At 43.3% G+C, this 22,368-nt stretch overlaps 1 protein-coding gene across 1 annotated transcript in view; it reads left to right on the top strand.

Annotated features, from left to right (window-relative positions):
* The window catches only part of cdh13 (cadherin 13, H-cadherin (heart)), a 278,706-nt gene that overhangs the window by 59,747 nt on the left and 196,591 nt on the right, over window positions 1-22,368 (top strand). The window contains exon 6 of the mRNA XM_030054250.1: window positions 3,262-3,406. Coding sequence (XP_029910110.1) covers window positions 3,262-3,406 — 145 coding nt within the window. The remainder of the gene's footprint in view (window positions 1-3,261; window positions 3,407-22,368) is intronic.

Raw genomic sequence — 22,368 nt, 5'->3', positions numbered from 1 at the left:
GATCCCATGACAAAGAGCGCCGGCGACATCCAGACCTCATTATATGAACACTCACAAGCACGCTGAGGAGCAGGTGTCCATACGTAGTGGCTATTCTACTTCCTTGGCCTGTATTCACTGATTGTGCTTCAAGGTGCTGCATGTAGCATTTTGACATCAATACATCATTACCATATTAATTTTGGGACATTAATAGAGTGACAGTAAACAAAAGAGACCTTAGCTAAGAAGACTACTAGCCTCTAAGGTGCATTTTACATTGTGTGGCATGAAATCTGCTGGATTATTTTTTATAAAATATAGGACATTTGTTCTTCCAGTGCAAATGGAGTTAAAGATTTCAGAATTTCTTGAAATGCCAGATTTGTGGAGTGAGTGATCGACCCGAGGGAATGTCACCCCCTTCGTGTTTATTGTGTGCAGTAAACTGCTACGTTGTCTCTGCAGCAGGAAACAACACAGTTTATAGGAAATGTGTTTTTTTTTTTTTTCCTTTTGAATAACGAACATAACAACAGCACCACTGGCATGGCATACTGTTCAGCAGGGGGTTTTAAACCTTTCCATGTTCCAGACCCCCAAGTTGGCTTTGATTTAGCTGCAAACCCCCCATTTTAACCGCAATATGGAAAGACATTTGCCGTTCAGTGCAGCAGCTCTGCCATAAATTCCACCTTTTAACAAAGTTTATAATGTTCAGTTTGTGTTGACATTGTGGAGAATGTGTCAATTTAATTCTGTGTTTATTACTGAGGTTGTAGTTTGCAGAGGTCTGCTACTGGACTGCATTATATTGAGAGGTGTTTCTAACTTTTTGTCCTTCCTATTTATATACATAAGGGGGGACAGAATATTGGAAACAGCTCTCAATAAAACACAGTCCAGTCCAACAGCAGCACTAGCTATGAGCTCAATGCCAAACACAGAAGTGAATGAACACCTCTGTTACTGTGACAACAAGAAAAGCTGAACATTACAGGCAGCAGGAAAGGAAACTTCATGTCACAATAGTTGTGTTATATTTGATTGCACTGGACTGTACCTGATCAAGTGGCCACTGAGTGTGCATTCAAAGTGATGAAGTTGAAACATAAACTGAATCATTCAAACATTTTTGTTCCCCACAGCAAGGGACTCCATCCATCCTTCTGTCTGTCTTGTGAATCATGATTTCTTTGGATGAGACTTGGGAATGATTGATTTTTATACTGGGATCCAGCGTTTTGTATATAAACCACAAAATGAAACTGACCAGCCCATCACAGCGCCGCCAACAGGTCAAAAAGTCCCCAAAAAAGCAGAGGGACATCGTGATCACTGTTGACTGTTTTTTTATAAAGTTAATTATTACATAATCTTCATCTTGCATACAACATATTGCAATACATTTCAGTGCAATATGCTTATGGAGTTATAGTTTCTTCAGGCCCAGGGTGTGTAGCCCAGTACCGGGAGACCCCCTGGGATGAGGAGAATTACCTCCATTGTGCTGCTACGACGTTTCTGTTGTTTACACTGTTTATTCTGTTTTATCTATTTATTCTCTCTTGCACTCATTATTATTTAGCTCTTGTTTTTCACGCACTAGTTATATAGATTATATTTTAATTATTTAAACTGCCTCACAATTCCATCTCTGTTGTAATCCGGAAGCCAAGCAACGACATTTTGTTGCCAAAATCTCACTGCTGTGTTTTTTTGTGCAATGACAATAAAGAAAGTCTAAGTCTAAGTCTAAGTCTAATCTTGCTGAGGACCCCTGAAAGCCTCTCAAAACCACTAAGGTTGAGGCTACACAGTCTTCTCAAACCATTTCATTTTCATTTTCACAATTAATCTAACAATAATAAACATATGTTCTTGAAAACTTGTCTTGTATATCCAACTCAGTGCCTAGAGACACGCGGCACACCGTCAGAATCAATCACACTGAAAACACACACACATTTCAGAGCTTAGCCGCTCTTGTCTGAGGTGAGGACCGACTTCAAGGCTGCTGATTTTCTTGTTCAAATGCTGGATGGGGTAGAGGAGGCCTAAGTGCCTGTGAGGCAGAATAACAGACATTGGTCTCTCGGCGGGTTGACTAAACAGGCCAGGGTTGTTCCTCTCTGGATTAATAGCTGCTTGTTTATGTGACAGGCAAAGGATTGCTATGTGGGTATTGTGCATATTTCAGCTGTTCTCCGCTAAGCTGGCATGGTCCCCCAGGTGAACTGAGGGTAGGACTAGCAAATCTGCAGAGTAAGGGGAAACAGAAAGCATGAATATGTGATACGGGCCCGTGGAGGAGTCTGCGGTGGAGGAGAGGAGGAGCAGAGGAGCCGGGGAGGAGGAGACCAGTTGAATAAGGAGGCTTAACACGCTCGGCTGAAAGGGTTTACGTGTTTATTTGTTGATTTATTTCTTAAATTTTCATAAGGGGATCTGCTTCGCTTTGCGCACACGGGCAGAAGACGGAGCTGTGCGTATGCAAACTTGAGTTGGTGAGTGTGAGGAGGAAAAGGAAGAGGTTCGGGAGGATCAGGGGACACAGCCAGAATGAAAATGGGAAGGAAGGAAAGGGAATGAATGAAGTTAAAGTTAAAATGAACTTATTTCTCACCAGACGATCGCATGAATACAGATATTTCTACGGTGCAGATGTTCCATGGTTGGTGTTAAGCTTATACCCCGAAGACCTTGAATGTTAAGGTACTCAGAGTTGAGCTTTGCATCCACGGCTTAATTTCTCCCCTCATTGTCCCTCTCCCTCCAACCGACAAAGTAGGAGGTTGGCTTCAGTGCCTTGCTCCGGCTATTCAGGAACAAGTACTTTACTCACTGTAGTCCAGGGTAATTGCCAACTGCTGGCAACAAAAGGCCGAATAATTGCGACTGTGTTCAGCCGTCTTAAGACAAATGTTGAAAATTCTGCTCTTAAGCACCACTGTCTTTTTTGGACGAGATAAAAAGCAGGGAGAGTGACGTTTGTAGGCGAGATAATTAGCGGGGTTTAAACTGTGGCCATCTTTTCATTAGCCGGGTCTTGTCATTGTAGCAGGAGGCAGAATTAGGAGCATCCTCTTACAATAGCATGACTTTTTTTTTTTTGTATTTTTCTCTTTTTCTGTCCTTTAAGCACGGTAAATAAAGTTACTGATTGTACGGATTAGGGATCCTCGTGTCTACACTGTTGTATGTAGCCACAAAATCTCCCAAAAACACCATTCTCTTTTCGCTGAGGTGAAGTCAACTCCTTTCTCTTTTCCATCCGTACAGCTGGAAGTCTCAACCACAGACCTGGGTGGTAACCTGGTTGAAGGACCGGCCATATTGGTGGTCACCGTCATCGACCAGAATGACAACCGGCCCACCTTCAAGGAGTCACGCTACACCGGAGAGGTGCTTGAGGGATCCCCGACAGGTAGGTGGCGCTGTTTCAGTGAACAACTATGGCGATTTGCGTTTTTGTTCGATGTAATTCGACAGCACTTGCAGGAGTAGCGTACCCTGTGATTACCGTCATGTCAGATATTCCCTGACCTGAGCCTAGGCATCATTACATTGATGACATCTGTATTCATGGGCCGAGCTGAGTGGTTTGCGCGTGTGATTGCAGCGATAAAATCTATAGTGCATTTTGTTTCCACTATTGTGGTGGAAAAGGATGTGCTGTCTAAAAATTCTTTAAAAAGGTATTTAATCACTGAATACGCTCCGAGATTCACACACATTACACATGCCTTTATAATGAAACTACAAAGACGCAAAGAGGCATCTTTTCAGGCCTTTTATCTGGTGCTGGCAAGCTATTACTGTTGTTAGCATTGATGTCCAGCAACTTGGGAAGCTGCTTATTCAGAGAAAGTGTGTATATATATATATATCGGGCTCACCGCCTTCTCCCGTCTGTGGTCTGCAGAAACGAGAAAGTCAGACAGTGAGACAAAGACAGAGTGAGGCTGAGCCCTGGGTTGTGCCAGGAGAACACGCTTCCTTATCTGTTCTCGGTGTGTGTGTGTGTGTGTGTGTGTGCATATGTGTGTATGTGTGTTATTCCAGACACTGGGAGGCCTTAACTTGTTCATGCCACTGTATTACATTTCCTCCTTGGCCTGCAGCAGGACTTACAGCAGGTCTCCTCGGCTACATTATATTTTCAGGCTACCATATACTTACTGCAAAAACAAATTTGAGCAGGTTTTTTTTCCCCCCGTGCAACAGGACATGTTTGCAAGGGAAAAAAAAAAAAAGAAAATGAATGCACCACATTAACTCTGGACTCTGCAGTGTGCACACGCTTGCTGGCTGAACTTCATGGAGCCTTGTGGTCAGCTCTTTCAAAATTAATCATTTGGAGACTTAGCTTGCTGGGCTTGGTAGGTGATATCTGCAACTTCAAGACCGATTTAGCACCTTCTGAATCCCCCTTTTCCCCCTGACAACCTTTTCCTTTCTTTTAATAGCAGAGCTTGCTGTTGTTATCACAGGTTGCCTAGGATACAGTTAGCTTGTAACTTTTTGTGTGCCCTCACTAAGTCTAAATAAATGATCAGTGCAAAGCTGCAGTGAGTACAGACAAATTTGTATGTGGCGCTGCATTCGACTGTGTCTATTTTGGGCAAGCTCAGCTCTGTTGTTTGTATTTCAATGAAAAAAAATGGGAAACAAATCCCAGAGCAGGCACTCGTGAAGTTTTAAATTCAAGAAGCCTGTGTTACGACGAGCTCCAGCCTATTAAAAACACCAAAGCGTCTTTCCTTCAAGTGTGTTATTTGTATATTGCCTCTGTTACATAGGCTTGTTTGTGTGCATGTGTGTGTGTGTGTGTGTGTGTGTGTGTGTGTGTGTGTGTGTGTGTGCATACAAGCAAACACATTGTAATTATTTGTGACAAATAATGATGTATTAAGGGGTCTACATTTTCCATTTGTTTTCATTTTTTGCTGTTCACATTATCTGCCTGCATGAATCAAAAGTTGGAGAAGTGCACACTTAATGATGGTGTAAACACAATATGCTCAGGAGTGATTTTTTATTGTGGTATCCTTATCAAATATGTACACCATCAGCCGGCATCATAAATTCTCAGAAACATTGTCAGAATATGAAAGATGATTCCAATAAGAAAGCTGTCAAGGCTCCTGAGCCCAATGGCAGAAAGGTGGCGCTCTTACATCTAATTTTTTTTGCAGGTTAATGCAATAACACTAGCTTTTGTTTTCTATACAAATGTTCATTCTTCATCCATTCAGCATACATTATGTGCCTGCCAGTACCTGCCTATCTTTCTATACATAGATCAGTAGATAGATATAGATATAGATGTAGATATAGATATAAACATGGGTGACTCACGGGAAAACAGGAGCCATGCAGTGCAGATACTATCACCATTTGTGCTCACATCATTAGCACCTAAAGTAAACAGACATAAACCTCAGTCACCAGCAGAGCTGAGCAGATAAGACGGATCAGTCAGCAGGCGGGCACAGAAATGACGCACATATGTAAACACTCTCACGCATGAATGTAAGTGTTTATATACTCTGGGGCACATGCATGTGCCTGTGCACGCACACATACACACACACACAGAGTCGCACACATACATCAGGCAACACGTTATCATTATTTTGGACTGCAGCAGCTTGTTACAGCATGGTTTCCCATAGAGACATTTTGAGCAGCTGTCAACTTCATGCTGACCTTGTGTTGTGAATTGCTAATGCAGGCATTGCTTATGCAATGGTATATTAGGTAAGGAACAGAATGTCGTTACTAGTTACACAGAATAGGATAATAGGCTGACAAACTCTCATAGCTGAATGTTGTTTAACTAATGTAGTCAAACTAAAAGAACATTGTGATCCTGCAGTCCGAGAGCCGGAAAGATAGAATTTAATTTCCATGAATCTGACTGTAAATCAGTGGTCTGTTTTTGTGTGTGTATGTGTGTGTGTGTGTGTGTGTGTGTGTGTGTGTGTGTGTGTGTGTGTGCATTCATATATGTCCTGACTTGTATGTGTGTCTAGCAGTGACGGCAGCGAGTCAAACTGACAAACCCCCAGCAAGTTTGTCTCTTATTGGGTTAGCCCCGGTGAGGTCCACATCTCACAAAATCCATGAATCATCAGGGCAGCTTTTAGCCCTGATTCTGTTTACTAGACAAGATAACTCTGACTTGTGCAAACTCAGCACCATTAAATTTTCAAAAATATCATTTTATGTTACTGGTTTAGGTCTGATACCATCCAACAGAGGCCTTCTTGTCACTTGGCTAGATAGAATTGACACAGATTTTGTTCGATTTGAAATTATATTATAGTTTTTCCAATGAAAAACAAAATAAAGTACATCTTTGAGACTCTAAGGAAATGCTTTTGGACCCCAAGCTCCCTGTGAACTGGTATTTTATGAGTGGATTATAGTCTGGTTGAATAAATCAAACTGAACAAAATAAAATGAACTCAAGTTTGATTTTATTTTCAGTGTGGCTTGATGTGACAGCTTCTTGCTGCTCTCGTTGCCATGGATGCCAGATTCAGTTGAGCTAAGAGATAAGATGAAGGATAGTCAGTGCTGAAGACTGTTTGATTTCTTTGCTTATCCCTGAAAATCAGGGTACTAAATAGTCTACTCAACCTGTCAATCCAACCCTTGGGAAGTAAAGCAAAGTGCAAAGTCCTCACCCACCTTAAAAGAAAAGAAAATAAAGGATAATGAAAACAATTCATATTCAAGGGATATGAAAGGCTACAAATAAACTAGAATGAGGTGATGCAAAAGTCATAAAACAGCACACAAAGAAATGAAATATTACATGTTGTTAGACCTGCTTCACTGTACTATAAAGCGCCTCTTACTTATGGATTACAGTGGGGAGTGTATTCCATAAGTAAGGGGCACCGTAAGGGGCACCAAAAGGGATGACTCTACCTCTAGCTGACATTTTATTCACACTTGGGATGGCGCGGTAGCCGGCATGATGTGATCGCAGGGGGTGAGGTGGGGAGTGAGGTGTGATGAGTCCTGACAGATGGAGGAGGTACTAGACCACTGAGTGTCTTTTAATTGCATGAAAGTATCTTACACTCTAATCTTTCTTGAACTGGAAGCCATGTGAGGACTGATCAGTATGGGTACGATGTGATTGTATTTCTTTGTTCCAGTTAAAATTCTGTCTGCCACATTTTGGCCTAATTGGAGTGGTTTGAGAGCAGAGATCGAGGAGGCTAGTCTTGATTAAGTAAATGCATGAATTAAAGCTTCAGAGTCCCCGGGTGATAACATTGGTAGGATTTTGGAGATGTTCTGCAAAAATCTGATCTGGCAATGGCTTTAATATGAAATTCAAAAGATAAGGTGGGGTCAGAGATGATACCCAGGCTTTTCACTGCGTTTCTGTGTGATACAGCGCCAATCATTAATATTAATGAATGTTTCTGAAGGTGATGTCTATGTTTAGTGGGTCAAGGGATTTACAGTTGAGTTTTGTCTGAATTTAAAAGCAAAATTTTCTTTGATATTAATATGTTGACCTCCAGTAAACAGGATTCAGAATTAAAGAGACTGACATTGCTTTCAGCGCGAAGTGGGAGATACAACTGAGTATCGTCGGCATAGAAATGAGAATGAATGCAGTTTTTGCCAATAATATTTGCAAGAACCGACCCCTCTGGCACACCGTCTTTGAGAATGGAATGACCTGAAATGGTATTACCAAAACCCACTGAGTTATTCTGTCTGGTAAGTGAAACCCTAGAGCTTGACCCTTGTCATTTTTTGGTCTAAGAGAATTTTGTGGTCTGTGTCAAATGCTGAACTTAAATCTAAACGTAGGAATGCAGAGAATCTGTCAGAAACAGCACAAAGTAACATACCATTAACCACTCAGGTCAAACAGTTTGAGTCCAATACATGGACCTAAAACCTAGTAAATAACCAAACAATTTTAAATCAGTAACAAAAAATAACAAAAATGAATGAAAATGAATATGAAATGAAAAATGAAATGAATAAATAAATAGGTACAAAGAGAAATGTAACAATCAGAGGATTTGTGAATATTTTTTTTTCAATCATGAGCTTTTTTTTGTTTCAAGTTGACAGAAAATTGTGCAGGATTAATGATAAATTACAGCTGACCCCATGTAAGCCTTTTAGGTTTTATCGGTTTGGTGATGGTTGAGCCAACAAACCAAAAAGGACAAAGGAAAAAAAAAAAATCTGAGCTTCTCACCAGTTAGGTAGGAGTGAAATTCCTTTTCTTTATTTCCCCCTCCATAGCAACGATATGTGGCTCACAGTCCGACACTAAGTGAATCCCTACAGAATGTGGCAAAATTATACACTTGCTATGCTACGGTGGTTGTAGGGGCTAAGTGCCTGCAATGTAAGGCTGACTAAAAGGCTTGCTGATTTTACTTTTTTTAGAATCTGCTTGAGCAGGTCACCCAACCACTAACTAAATCAGCCCTGAGCTGAAAAGAGTATAGTCTTTGCTGATCCATACCAGCCTACAGTCACTATTTAACCCCTACAACCACCACCACCCCTCCCCCACGCCATAACCTCCCACAAATTATGTTAACTGGGTGTCTGAGCTTCAACTGGGAGGTTAGCAGTAAGAGGAAGACTGGTCGATGTTCCTGTACAGAGGCAGAGGGCAAAAGGTCTCATGCTCTTCATTCCCCATGTCTAATCTAGCTAGAGCTGTGGCTTTTTAATCAGGACCTTGAGGGAAGTTGACCCATCTAAAAGTCACACTCGTAGGTTGACCTCGTGGCCCCAGAATTCAATGGGGTTCATCTGCATGCTCAGCTGTAGGATTCAGAGTAATTCAGCGGCCACAGGGCTTGTGTGTGCATGTGGTATGCGTGTGTCGAGGAGCACGCGTGTGCGTGTGTCTATCTGTTTGAATGCGATAAATAAATGCATGGCCACCGTTAAACATTTGCCCTTTAATTTACACTTTTTCTACAACTTTGCCGAGTTCAGAACGTCGAGCCATCGCCTCCAGCGAACCCCGAGAGCCGCCACGGGGACGTGCAGGCGCTGTGGCTCGCCATTTGTTTGTGTTGCAGCGAAGAAATGGATTGCTGTGCCTCGGTATGTTGACGTTCCCAAGTTTTTGTGAGTAACTGAATAAGTGAACGGGGGGCACAAGTGTGTATTCACGTGTGTGCATTTGCGTGCGTGTGTGAGTGAGCGAGCGCATAAATGAATGTGTGTGGAGGCGCATGTACAGTACGTGGGTGTGTGTACCAGTTCTTGCAGCATGGTGTGCGTGCATGTGTGTGTGTGTGTGTGTGTGTGTGTGTGTGTGTCTTACAGAGCAGTGGCTGGGCAGCTGGGGAAGCTGTAGGGGAGAATGTCACAGTGCTCTGACATTTCTGTGCAAACTGATAACAAAGGCAGCCAAAGCCCGAGTCTCCTGGCAAGCCCTCTCCTCTCTCTCTGTTTACTCCTCCACTCTTCCTTTTTTCTATTCCTCTTTATCTCTCCCCTTCTCCTTTCTCTCCCCTGAGCTGTGTGTACATACTAGCCCCCCCAAACCCCATCTACACACACACACACACACACTTACACGCACACACACACATTTGCTGTTTTGCTATTCTTTCCATCTTTTCACCATCTTCCAATTCCACATATATATCGATGTACCTGCTTTTGCACCATTTCACTTGATGTTTGCTTTCTTTCTTTTTTTTTTTTTTTCCCCTTCAGTAACATAAGTCTCTCAAACCAACTTTGGGCAAGAAGTTCTGCACGTATCCATGACTTGCAGTGTTCTGCTACCTCCAGAAAGTTGTTTTATTATAACCACACATCCACACGGTAAACATCTCTCCTGGCTTCAGTTGAAAGATCATCTATTTTGGTGCCGCTGTGCTGGCAGCTGTTGTGGCTTGAGGCATGATGTGTTCAGGTTGTCCGTCCTTCCGTCTTCACGTATGCACATCCCCTTTTCTTGTGAGCCTGATACCTCAGGAACGCCGTGAGGGAATTTATATACATTTAGTGCATGAGTCCACTTGGTATCTAGGCTGAACTGGTTAGATTTTGGTGTTCAAACGTAAATTTTCAAGGTCAGTGTGACCTCACAAAACACATTTTTGTGTTCATAACTCAAGAATTCATACGCTAATTATGACAGTTTCACACAAATGTATAATCGCATAAAATGATGAATGATGACATTTTATATACCAAAGTTCAAAGGTCAACTTCACTGCGACAATATAATGGTCTGCAAAAAAAAAAAAAAAAAAAGTCCTTTGATAGTCCAACACATGCTCATTGGTTTTAGCTGATATTGAGCTTCAGGTGATTATCATTCGTCACAGTGTGATGAAACTCTATCAGTCCTCTTCACTCCTCTGTAAAAATAGTCTGTAAAAATAGTGATGACAGCATGTTGCACACTGGAAATTATTCACTTGAATTATATGTGTCAATGCAGTTACAACTTCCATTTGTCAAATAAAATACACTTAATATCTTTTCATTAAATTGCTTTAAAGTCTTCACGACAAATATTATGAGTCTCAACAGACATGGATGTAAACTGCAATTTCCCAGGTTTGTGGAGGCATATAACTGCGAGGTGGTAATTCTAGTTTATTAGGTTTTTTTTTTTTCTTTTTTAATAGCAGGCCTTGCACGTTGCTGACACCACTCAATTCTGCAGATAGACTCTGCAAAGTGTCGTTTCATACATCCTCACTCACAAGCTGTGGCCCTGTTCTGGTGGAACTCATTTCAGTCAAAAAAAAAAAAAAAACTCTCATCATGAAGTTAAAGAACACCTCTGCTCCAATTCAACCTGTGTAATCGAAGGCGGCATCCTGTGGTAGTGCGGTTTACCTCGCCTGTAGTCAGCAACGTGTTTGCATGTAGCAAGTGTCAAAACCATCACTAGATCCCGGCTAAACTCAAAAGTAACACAAGACAGCCGTAATTATCAACCGTTTAATGGCAGACACATTAACTCAGCAAGCAAGCCGGTTTTGAAAACATGTTGTTTAGCGATCATTTTGAAAGTCGCCCATTGTGAATAAATTGCAGACGACGATGGAGGAGACCATAAACGCTGTAGAAAGAAGCATTCGATTGCACTTTGGTCACAACCCATTGCTGTGGTTGGAAAATATGGAAAAAAAAAAAACAAGCCCAGGCTGAAATTAGGCAGAAGAGATGTCTGGTAAACCTTTAAATCAATGCATGAACCAAGTACACAGTTGCACTTGGTGGTGCAGGTTCTGCTCTGTGTATGAATCCAAGCAGCATGCTGAAGATTCACCGTGGAGCGCAGTCAAACTCCCAGGAGTGTGCAGAACAGAACCCGGCAGACACATATCACGGAGATACGGAATATGCATAATTTCAATAGACAAGCCTGCAGAAACATAGAGTCACAAGTGTATTTGATTAAGAAGGAACCAGACAGGAGGAGTCTGGGCTGGTGGAAGGAGAAAGGAAGGAAGCAGCACAGCCAGTCAGCAGCAGGTAGGAATGGCAGCGATGAACCTGGCGCTTCTGTTTGATGTGCCAAACGTGATCGGTGTTTGGCTTCGCTCGGGTGATTGGTTTAGCTGACCGTTTATGCATTCATAGCCTCGTTTAGGTGCACAGCCTTTATCTTGATCTGTACAGGAAATGTAGAGAGGCAAAAGGAGGTCGCAGGCCACATCCAGACAGGAATTTGATTCATTTTAATGGTTGTAGCACGTTTTGGTTGCAGCATCGTGTGCCGACTGGGGTTCCCTAAAAAACAATGCAGCGGTTTCTGGCAAAATAAAGCAAGAATCTGCTTTTGCCACAACCAAATGTCATGCTGCATTGGTCAACTGGCCACGATATCATGCAGTGAGTACCAAAAAACAAACGGTCAGAAAGAGTAGTTTGAGAAGTGTTGAGAAGTTTTGGGGAAACTCTTTTTTGAGTGTTCGAGCAGGATGTCTTGGCTTGTTTGTGGAAGTTTCGTGGAAGTTTAACATATCAAGTTGGGACTACCTGTTAGCTCAAACTCCTTTTCCGTCATGGAGGAACAAGAGGAAATGCGTACATGCCAGTAGGATTTCAGCTGGTCACAAGGACGCAGCAGACCAGCACATCGCCAGCTTGAGATGTTAGTGTCGTCTTTGAGTCTGCAGAGTTGTTTGACAGCTGTTGAGCCGTGCTGCCGATACCAAGAAAATGAAAAAAGGTCGGCGTGATGGCTGTTGACGAGGTCCGTGTGGTTGTCGAATGCGTAGCTTGTATATTTTGCGATCAAATTCCCTGTAGTCAACCACTGCAAAGTTCTGCAAATGCACGGTTCTTGGGTTCCTATTTACACGCAGCACGCAAGCCGAGGCTTAAAACCCCTGCCCGGTCAACCGTGATTTGAGGTTTTCAGCGCTGGTGGTTTCCAATGTGCCCCCTCTGTCGAGAACGTGAATATGCTGCCATGAGTGTAAGACTCTCACACTCATGGAATGGAACAGTGAGTTATGAGAAGAAATCATATAAATAACTAGATGAACAACAAAAATAAAAGAGTAGTAGTAAAATTAAATAAAGGAAAAAGGCTACATTGAATTATGAGAGGCAGAAGATGCGGTGATGCTAAAATGAGACCAAATTAAATAAAGACCTAAAAATAAAAAAAGAACCATGCTGGGCGGCTTCAGATTTCACTAGAAGCTGTCAGCAGACCCGACTGCGCCTTGTCTGTCTACCAGCAGGCAAACAATGAACCCCCCCCACACCGTCCCGACACAATTATCACAACTGACAGCCCGACATTTGACAGGTGTTTTAATTGGTACTTGACATACAGAGCATTGATTATTAAAAACGGCATTGGTGCGCACTTTCTGTCACTAAACTGTTAACGTTTGTTGCGACGGCGCGTTTTAATGGGATTTAATGCGGCCGCCTCAGCCAGCCACGTGTGGGTCAACGGAACGGAACGGCGCTGTTGCAATCGGAAAATTTTGGGGAGAGAAATGCCGTGCTCTCGGAAAATTACGGCGTTAAGAATGTCATGTTATCGGTAATTTATGGTTATCTTTCCTCTGCCAACACCACGCCGACTGGTTGAATCCCGTATTCAGGAGATATATCTTGCGTAATTGGACATGATGGGGTATAAATGAACATATTACTCATAGTTGTGTTCTGTTTGTGTTCCAGACTAATTTGTGTTTATATCTGAAGTAATTAAAGTCTGAGCCCCTGCTGTGAAGAGGGAGAGGCGGAGAGGCGGAGGGATGGGTCTGGTCTGCAGTTCTGCTCTGCTCTCTGCTCTAAAGCACTGGCACACACACACACACACACACTCATACACACTCATACACACACACTCATGCAGGCAGGATCATTACACCACATGCCTGTAGGTGGGACAGACACACACACGCATCCACACACACACACACAGAGTCTTTCACTTGCACTTTGGGCTTGGAAATGTGGACAAAAGCAAATATAATGCAGCACCTCGATATTGATATTCTGACAATGTTTTATACAAGACTGTCGGTGCCATCATAAGACGTTTACACACACGGGATTTTTGATAAACAATCATTAGCGGCGTGTATGCGATGGCCAAGCGAGTGTGTCGTCTGCTAGAATAGTTTAAGTTCTCTCTCTTTACTGTAATGCAGCCCTGAAAAAGGAAAAGAAAACACTCACACAATGCCAAATGATATCGAGTCTCATATCCCAACATCGATTTAATATTAATATATCGCCCGGCCGCTCTCAGCACCACTGTGTGTCATTTAGATGTTGTCTTTCCATCTGTTTACCGTCCATCCATCAGCAAGAGCCCAGCGGCCAGAGCTCATCCACCTATTTTTCCACTTTCACAAACATCTGATTCCCTCCCGTCTTCATCTTGTGGCCAAACAATCTTTATATTGACCATTCGTCTAGACCTAATAATCACCAGTCTGGACTTTCACCCGCCGTACGATTACCGTGCTGCCTCCGCCGCCGTCATTAGTGTGAGCTCCGTCCCCTTCGTCCCTCGCCGTCGCGCCACATGTTCACTCTTCTCCTTTGGTTTTTGCCACGCGCCGCGTACGACAGCAGGCGGGACCCTCGGCCCCCGCCAAGGTACCGGAAAATCCTCTGGAAAATATAAGGTGAACAAAATCGATAGCTAATTGCCAGCGCAGGTCCCAGTGGCAAGACTGGTGGGGAGGGTTAGAGGAGGAGGAGGAGGCCCGGCGAGGTTGGGATTGAGGGTGCAGGGGTGAAGAGAGCGAGAGAGAGAGTGAGAGAGGGGGGAGAGAGTGAGAGAGGGAGAGAGAGATTGATTCAGGCGAGAGATAATGATTGGGCTGAGAGGTTACACCAAAACTGGCAGGTAATTTGTAGCATGATGGTGCCCGTTTGTCCCATTATGGTCTCTCTCTCTGTCTCTGTCTCTCTCTCTCTCTCTCTCTCTCTCTCTCTTTGTTAGCTGAGAACAGTCTGTCCAACACCCCTCCAGGTGACCCACAATGTCCCACAATGCCTCATTATCAGCTTGTCAGGCTGAGAAAGCCAGGCAAATTAATGTCCAAGGTATCCACTGAGGCTGCTGGCCAATTAACTCTGGGGTATTGTTGTTAGGATAAATGAGTTTTTTTTTTTTTTTTTTGGAGAGGGCTTGTTGCGTATGGATGTGTATATACATGAACACAGTAACAGGCCCACCTGGTCAACTTTTTTTGTTTTTTCTCTAATTACTCGGGCGACTCATGTTCAGGCACGGGTTCCCTCCGTGGCGTCGGTAAAACCCGGACTCATTACGCGATACGCCGGCGACCGGATTCGAAATTGAAGATTGTACGATGAATGATGAGCGGTGGAGAGGGCCTATCTGAAGCCCTGATATGAATACAATTTGATAAACAGCTCTCATGGCAAGGTGATAGAAAATGCAGGCCGCAATCCGGCGAGAAACTCTTAGGTTATTCACTCATTTATATGCCTCTGTTCTCTGTTCCCCAGTAAGGCATCATTGATTTTTCTGAGCCTTCTTAACTGAGCTATCTTCTTTTGAATTACTATAGGGAGCGATATGCATTACCCCGCTGAGGGGGAAAAAATTGCATTCTAAATGGACTTTATTTTCAGTAGTGATTTGATCTGAATATATGCGAATGGGACTTTATTTCAATACATTTTTTTGTGGTTTGGGGTAAATTATTTGGCTCCCGTGTGGGTTTTATGTGGTTCCCCGCGTCATTCCAAAGTTAAATAGCATCAACATCGCTCCCTCTCTCTCTCTCTCTCTCTCTCTCTCTCTCTCACAGTCTCCCTCTCGCTCTGTCTCTCTCTTTTTTCCCTCCCTCCCTCTTCCCCTTGTCATGCATGAGTGCTATGTAGATGAGAGTTCACTCCTAATTTCATAGTTAGAGCCTCGCCAGAAAGACGAATGTGGAGCTCCGACTCTGCGGCGCCGTGAAGGTAGTACAGAGCGGATTGGGAATTCAAGGTGTGACAATGGCTCAACTCCCCGGCTTCCCTGGTGGCCGTTCCACTACATGAGTGCTGCTAATCTATTAAAGAGTTTCTATTCTCCTCTGCCCCTACACACAGTCCCATATCAACTCTGGCTTGATTATCTGTCCTCCTCTCCGGGCCGGGAGGGACCTGCTCCTCTCACTCCGACACACTCTGAAAACCCTGAGAGAGCCCGACCAGACAAACCAATCTCTCCTCATCTTTCCATCTCGTCCCCCCTCCCTCCTCCCTGGCAAGACTCGACAGCCCTCGGCCCAGCCAAAACCCCCATTGCACTACCAGTTGTCCAATTTAGATTATCTCCCCCTTTTTTGTTTCATCAGACCACTCCCAGACACCATAACCCTTTTTGATATCAGCGCCGAGCTCCTTAAAAGGCCCGATACTGAAGGTAAAAGTGTTTCCTAAGGACAAAACGGCGGTGCATGGAGCGTATGTGCTGGATTTGTAGGACTGGTTTATACTTGCACGACTCTGTGTAATCCAGAGTCATGAGCAGCCCGCTCGGAGCTCGGGAGGTTTCAGTCGCTGCGTTTCCCTTCTGTGTGCGGCTCAACATCACAGCTGTCTGGCTCGTGATCCAGGAAGCCGTTTGCAAGATCTCGTAAATGTGCCTCTGCCTCAGAGAATAATACTCCTGTGATACTCCCATCAAAGCGAGGGCCGGCGCGTCTGAACGGAAACCGCGGGAGTGCGCCGATCTGAGGTGCCGCCGCGTTTGCTCTGAAAAAACATCAAAATGTAATATTGTGATATGATATTTTGCCTAGGTGTAACTTTATTCCACGTAACCTCGACAGGATGTGCTGAGCCGCAGAGAGGCTGCTGCACACCTTGTTTTTGTCAGCTCTGTGCGGACAGGTGGAAGAACAGGAAGCCTATCGATGAGAAAAGCGGCGGGATCCCACACACTGCCGTCTTACTCGGGAACAGCCTTTATGAGCAGAACAACACAAGCCACCTTCATCGTGTGGTTAAGGAGGTTCAATGAAGGAAAGAAGAGCAACACACATGCCGAACCGTTTGTGTTTCGGCACACATTTCCTCTCTCAGGGAGGCGATGTTGCACATTTTATACACCCATGCACACGTTTTTTTTTTTTGCACATTGCTTTTTGCACACTGGGTTGTACTTAGATCTTATTCTGTTGTACTTAGATCTTATTCTTTATTTTTTATTTTTTATTTACTTAATCTGTAATCTGTGGATACTGCTGAAAAACTGCGAATTTCCTGCGGGATGAATAAAGTATCTATCTATCTGTTCTTTAGTTCCCGAAGAAGGCGGTGTGTGACAAAACGCTGATCTCTAACCTAATAAACAGCATTGTGTCAGCGTTATGAGTGTGTGGCACAGTATAATCAGGCACCAGCTCCAGCATCCAGAAAAAGAAAAAAAAACAATTGACTAAACAATTGACTAAAGGCCAAACACAAATCATCAGGCTATCACAGTGAAGAATGGGGCTAATCTAATTGTGGGGAATATGATTTGTGTTGTGTTGATGATTTGTGTTTGGCCTTTAAATAGGTCATTTTTTTCCTGCGCGGGGCATGTCTCATTGTCTTTGAGTGGCGTTCACCGATTAGGCGAGGACTATAAATATGGTTTGAATCTCTTTGGATCGCCATGCACACTTAATGAAAGTCAAAGGACCAAAACATTGTGTTTTTCTACCATTAACGAGTATTAAGAGGGCAGTTTGTGGAATCCTACTCCTACTTCTCCTCTTGATTCAACATTACCTGAAGCTTGAACCTGATCCTGGGTGACTGCTCCTACTTTAAACAAGTTTGTTAAATCCAACTTTTCGCCAGCCGAGGCCATAAAAATGGAAAATGGTTGTAGTGTGAGTCTTCCTTCGCTATCGCTGTCACATTTCTCTGCTTGATACTCTTGCATCTTGCAGCATATTGTGGGTAATTAGTGCAACAGTGGAGTTGTAGCAAATGTAGAATGAAAAAAAAAAAAACAGTGTATTTATAGACTGTTTAGACATACTCTACTGAGGAAAGAAACAGGGACTTTAAATGTTAGCTTTTTATTCAATGAGGAAAAAAAAAAAAAACACTAGCTGACGCATAATTATCATCATAATCATCACCCCGGCCGACCTCAGCAAACTAACAATGATTTTGTCGTGCTTAATTGAGTTAGGGGAGTTTCTGTTTTTTCCCCTGTTGTTCCACAAACTGACTCACACGGAGCTCCATTGTCATAATATTTTTCAAGAAAGTGTGTCACGGCGACTCTTCCTTGAAGACACTGACACGGGCGCCGCATACTGATTGGAGGAGGACGGCGAGGAGGCTGTTAGAGACAAGTTCCTTCATCTAGTCTCTGCCTGCTGCTCTCCCTCCGCACCACTTCCCCTACTTATCCCAAATTACTGCAGCGTCCCACTGTGCTCGAACAGAGTTGCTCTGTACACGGACGTAGAAATGCTCTGATTACCCCCTCTCTCTCTCTCTCTCTCTCTCTCTCTCTCTCTCATCTCGACCACAGTCATGTCTCTCTTTAGTGGACCGTAAGTAGTCCATCGGCTCAGCTGCTGGGCCGCCGCGGAGAGCAGGAACCGATCTGCTGAAGGCAATGAACTCTTTGATTGAGTATTGATCCGGGATTGTCAGACAAGCCCAGATGACAAAGTTCGCACACGGGAACAAGGCGGCGGCCTGCTGTGCATTTCGTGCTGTAATCAACTCGGCGGGGCTCCGTACAGAAACAAAAGAGAGGTGTCCATCAGCGTTACGCGGTCTTGTCATCACCGAGGTGAGCGGTGACCGTGCGGCGGGCCGATTCTGTCAAAACACGCGTCGGTGAGCCGGCTAGCGGCGGCGATGGAGACGTCGACGCCTAAAAATCATTCCACCAACATCACTTTTACACTTTTGCTGTCGCACTATGAAAATGTAAGAGGAAATTAGCGGGAACGTGCGATGGGAGGGATACGTAATTGAGGGGTCGAGCGCATGCAGCAGTAGGCCTATAACCACCTCCGGTAGAAGGACAGGTGCATCGGAAAGAGGATTGATGCGGGTGTAGCCTTGCAAAAAAATGAGAGCGACACGGATTTGAATATATCCCTTGTCTTTTCTTCATTTATTTTTATTTTCTGTGTGACAGCTTGAAAAATGGTTTAACGGTGGGGGGGGGAAAAAAAAAAACACATAACGCTTGATAAAAATAGAATGCTGTCAGAGTTAAATTTCCCTGAAGCTTTATAAAAATGGCTTTTTCTGCATTCATTTATCAAGGAATGCATCGGTTTGTTTAGTCCCATGAGGAAACATGGGTACAGTATTTATGTTCTAGACACACCAGAGAGAACCTCCTAATTGCCTCCATGAATGCTTTTATGGTTTTGAGCACTAGAGGTAATTTCTGCATCTGAAAGGATTCCCGGTAGACTTAGACACTAATTGGTTTAGACGGCATCTCCTGTGCAGCCGGCATATTTTATTTATGATTATTATCGACAGCTAAAAATCATACATACTCGTTTACTGCAGTTACATTTTTCCTGTTGAGATGTTTTCACAATTTTTTTTTTCTTTTCCATACTAAAATCTTACCTCATAATGGATCAAATGAAACGCAACATCCCCCTTTTTGTACTACGTCTTTACTTTTAACGTAAAAACCTTGATCATCAACCCTCAGCGCGCCCGCCACATGATTGCAGTTGAAGGGTCTCACGCGGCGCATTATTACCGGCATTATAAAAACATTACGAGCCCATTTTGAATGCACTCTAATCATATAAAGACAAAACACTGTTGTGCTGGGGAACTGTGTAACTAATATCCTCTTATCTCATAACACAGTTACTTAGCCGTGCTTTTTTTTTTTTTTTTTTTGGTTGCCATGACAACGACATAAGAGTTTAGATGCATGGAGGAGAACCCACTGGCCATACTCCATACTCAGGCTGAGGTCTAATTTGGGTTAAGCTGTTCTGATGCACTTTTGACACCCTGCGACTGAGACTCTCTGCTGCTATGAATAAACTCGATAACAGAATATCATCCACCTTTGGTTTCTTGCCTACGAATGGAAATTAAAAAAAAAAAAAAAAAAAAATGTATGAAAAAACTCTATAACCAGCTACCCCCTCCCTATTTGACTGAGATTACTCCTAACAAAAGGGAGCAAAATAGTAATCCCATGTCCTGTCCACTGCCATGTTTTTTTTTTTTTTTTATGAACATCAAATGTAGTCATAATGAACACTGTGTGGCTCTGGGTTTGTGCAAAGCAGAGATGAAAGCAGCAGGATCTTCCATGCACCAGTAAACCTTTTATCGATTAATTGATAATAGTTTTTTTTTTTTTTTTTGTGCATCAGCAGCAGCAGCATTTGTAACAGCACATAACAAAAAAGAAATCAGGGCAAGAAACAAAAGATGTATACATTTACATAACATTACAGTCACTGAGGACAACACTTAGTGCAGATATAAAGGCACTTCAGTGTGCATTTGATCTGGGATTGCGTTCCTCATTTGACTGTAGGGTTGACTGATACACAAAGGGGTGTTTCAGTCTGATCCTACTGAAACGTGGAGCGCTGTATCTCCTGTTCGATGGCAGCGGTACATCTTCACTGTCCAGCACATGGTTATAATGGTTGTCATGGTTTCAGGTTGGAACAGAACTAAGTCACTCACTCATAACTGTGTTTGATCCCTTGAATTCTGATTCAAAGTTAGAAAAAAAAATGTGTTCTCCATATTTCACAACACATGGATGTTGTGTATCTGCTGTATCTTTTGTCCTGTGATGGACTGGCGATCTGTCCGGGGTGTTTTCCCTGCCTTGTGAGCACTGGGATCAGCTCCAGCTCCCCCCACGATCCTTACGGATAAGTGGTTTGGAAAATGAATGAATGGATGGATGGATGGATGTTGTGTATCTGCTGGCTGCAAGAGAAAATATCTAGATGCCTTGTGCATCATTTTATAGAGATTTCCCTGTAATTCAGCTATTTTATTATTAAAATTAGCATTATTATTATTATTAGTATGTCTGTTAGTAGTAGTAGTAGTAATGTCTGACCCGTAATCACAGTAATGAGTGTCCAGGAGCTCCTACTGCTATAACAAAACCTGTGCAGAAGTCATGTTTTGGCTCTTGATCAGCCTTTCCAGCAGGAAAACAGAAACAAACAAACAAACACCATCTGGCGGCAGCACTTTTGTTTTTGCCTTGTATTGTTTTTTTTTTTTTCCTATCGGGGTTCCCGGAGCAGAGTGCGACATCCAGGGAAGTCCTGCACCGGTAACAATTAACTCCTCCTTGATTGTGACAGCGACATGCGAAGTCGTGCAGTTTGCAGCATTCCAAAACATGAAATTTTTTTTTTTTATCTCGGCGTCGGTTCTTGTGCACCCAATTAAATTGGTGCTCGGGACCATGAACTTCCACTGCGCCCGCCATGTGTCGAGATTGTAAACAATAGATATGGCAAGTTCAAAAAAAAAAAAAATGTGGCATCTGTACTGCCGCTAACACAAAATCCTGATGCAATTATGATGCAACAAAGAGGGTGAACCGCTGTGTCGTTACGGTGCGTTATGATATGCAAATAATGATGTCTAATAACGCACTTCAAGTGAAATGTTGCAGAGTGCACTGCCTGACGACATGAAGTGATGTTGATGTTGTTATGGTGATTTCCACGCGGAGGCCTTTATTATTATTATTATTATTATTATTATTAACTTCTCTGACCTGAGTTTCCCCTCTTCTTCTTCTAATAAGCGCGCCATAGCTGTGCCCTCAAGGACACGTCTTCCTCCTGAACTCTGCACCCTCCACTTTTCCACTAAGAGCCTCATGACAGAAACTGAATAATGCAGAGCAAAAAAAAAAAAAAAAAAAAAAAAAAAAGTCAGCAACTTCAGACCTGACACCCAACACAGTGCATAAGTATTTATAATGCTGACACAGGAGTGACTTCAAGGGACTTCTGGTGGAATTTGCCAGGGGAAAGCTGAGGAGTTAGGGAACCTCATATACAGTCACACACACTCTCTCACACACACACACAGAGCCCATATAACACCCAAACTCGACTGTTGTGTGTAGAGTCTGGGCTCCAAAGTTTTGGCACGGCTTCTATCACTTTGACTCCAGCGCTGTTTTTCTTTTGCATATTGTGTGCCGCGCGCATTCCAAGGGACCAGAGACAAATTGCCATTGATATAGATCATAAATAAAACTGCTTTATTCCAAAAAAAAAAGAAGCAAATAATCCTCTTTGTAATGTATTTTTACTTGACCGTTGGGAACGTGGCAGATGGCTATTTGAAGTCGCGCAGTGATTTTTTTTTTTTGGAAACACTCGGCGCTGTTTGATGATTTCATGAGCGCCGGCCCTAGCAGTCTGTAAGGTCTGGGTGGAAATGAAGTGTGCGGCGTTCTTACGGCCCACTATCTACAAAACTGCACGAGCGCGCTTTTGTCGTTGATTCGCCGCGTATCAAAGGGTGTGACTGTGCGGTGCGTGTTGCTCGGTCGGAAGAGCGGTGCTGGTTAACCCGGGCTTCCCCCATTGCACCAATCACAGCGCTCACCTTCCTCTGAGGAGAACTAGTTTCCGCCGGCTTACCTCATGCACCTTCATCTCCACCCAGAGGAACAGTGACCTCAGACCTCAGACCCCGTTTAGTTACAGTAATGACGGCGTCCTGCTTTACTTTAGGCCTGTGCTTCCTCAATCCTCCTGTGAGTCATGACTGAAGAGTGCAGCATCCTGATATTTCATCCCATCGTGAATGTTTTTTTTATTTTATTTTATTTTATTTTTTTCCTGCCTGGACTTGGCTGGAAACAATCAAAACCATTTGAAGGCCCATGGGTGGTGTGTG

This window comes from Myripristis murdjan, chromosome 6 (assembly GCF_902150065.1).
Source record: "Myripristis murdjan chromosome 6, fMyrMur1.1, whole genome shotgun sequence".
Classification (NCBI taxonomy): domain Eukaryota; kingdom Metazoa; phylum Chordata; class Actinopteri; order Holocentriformes; family Holocentridae; genus Myripristis; species Myripristis murdjan.
Note: the sequence above shows the minus strand (reverse complement) of the source record. Positions and strands in the feature narration are given on the sequence as shown.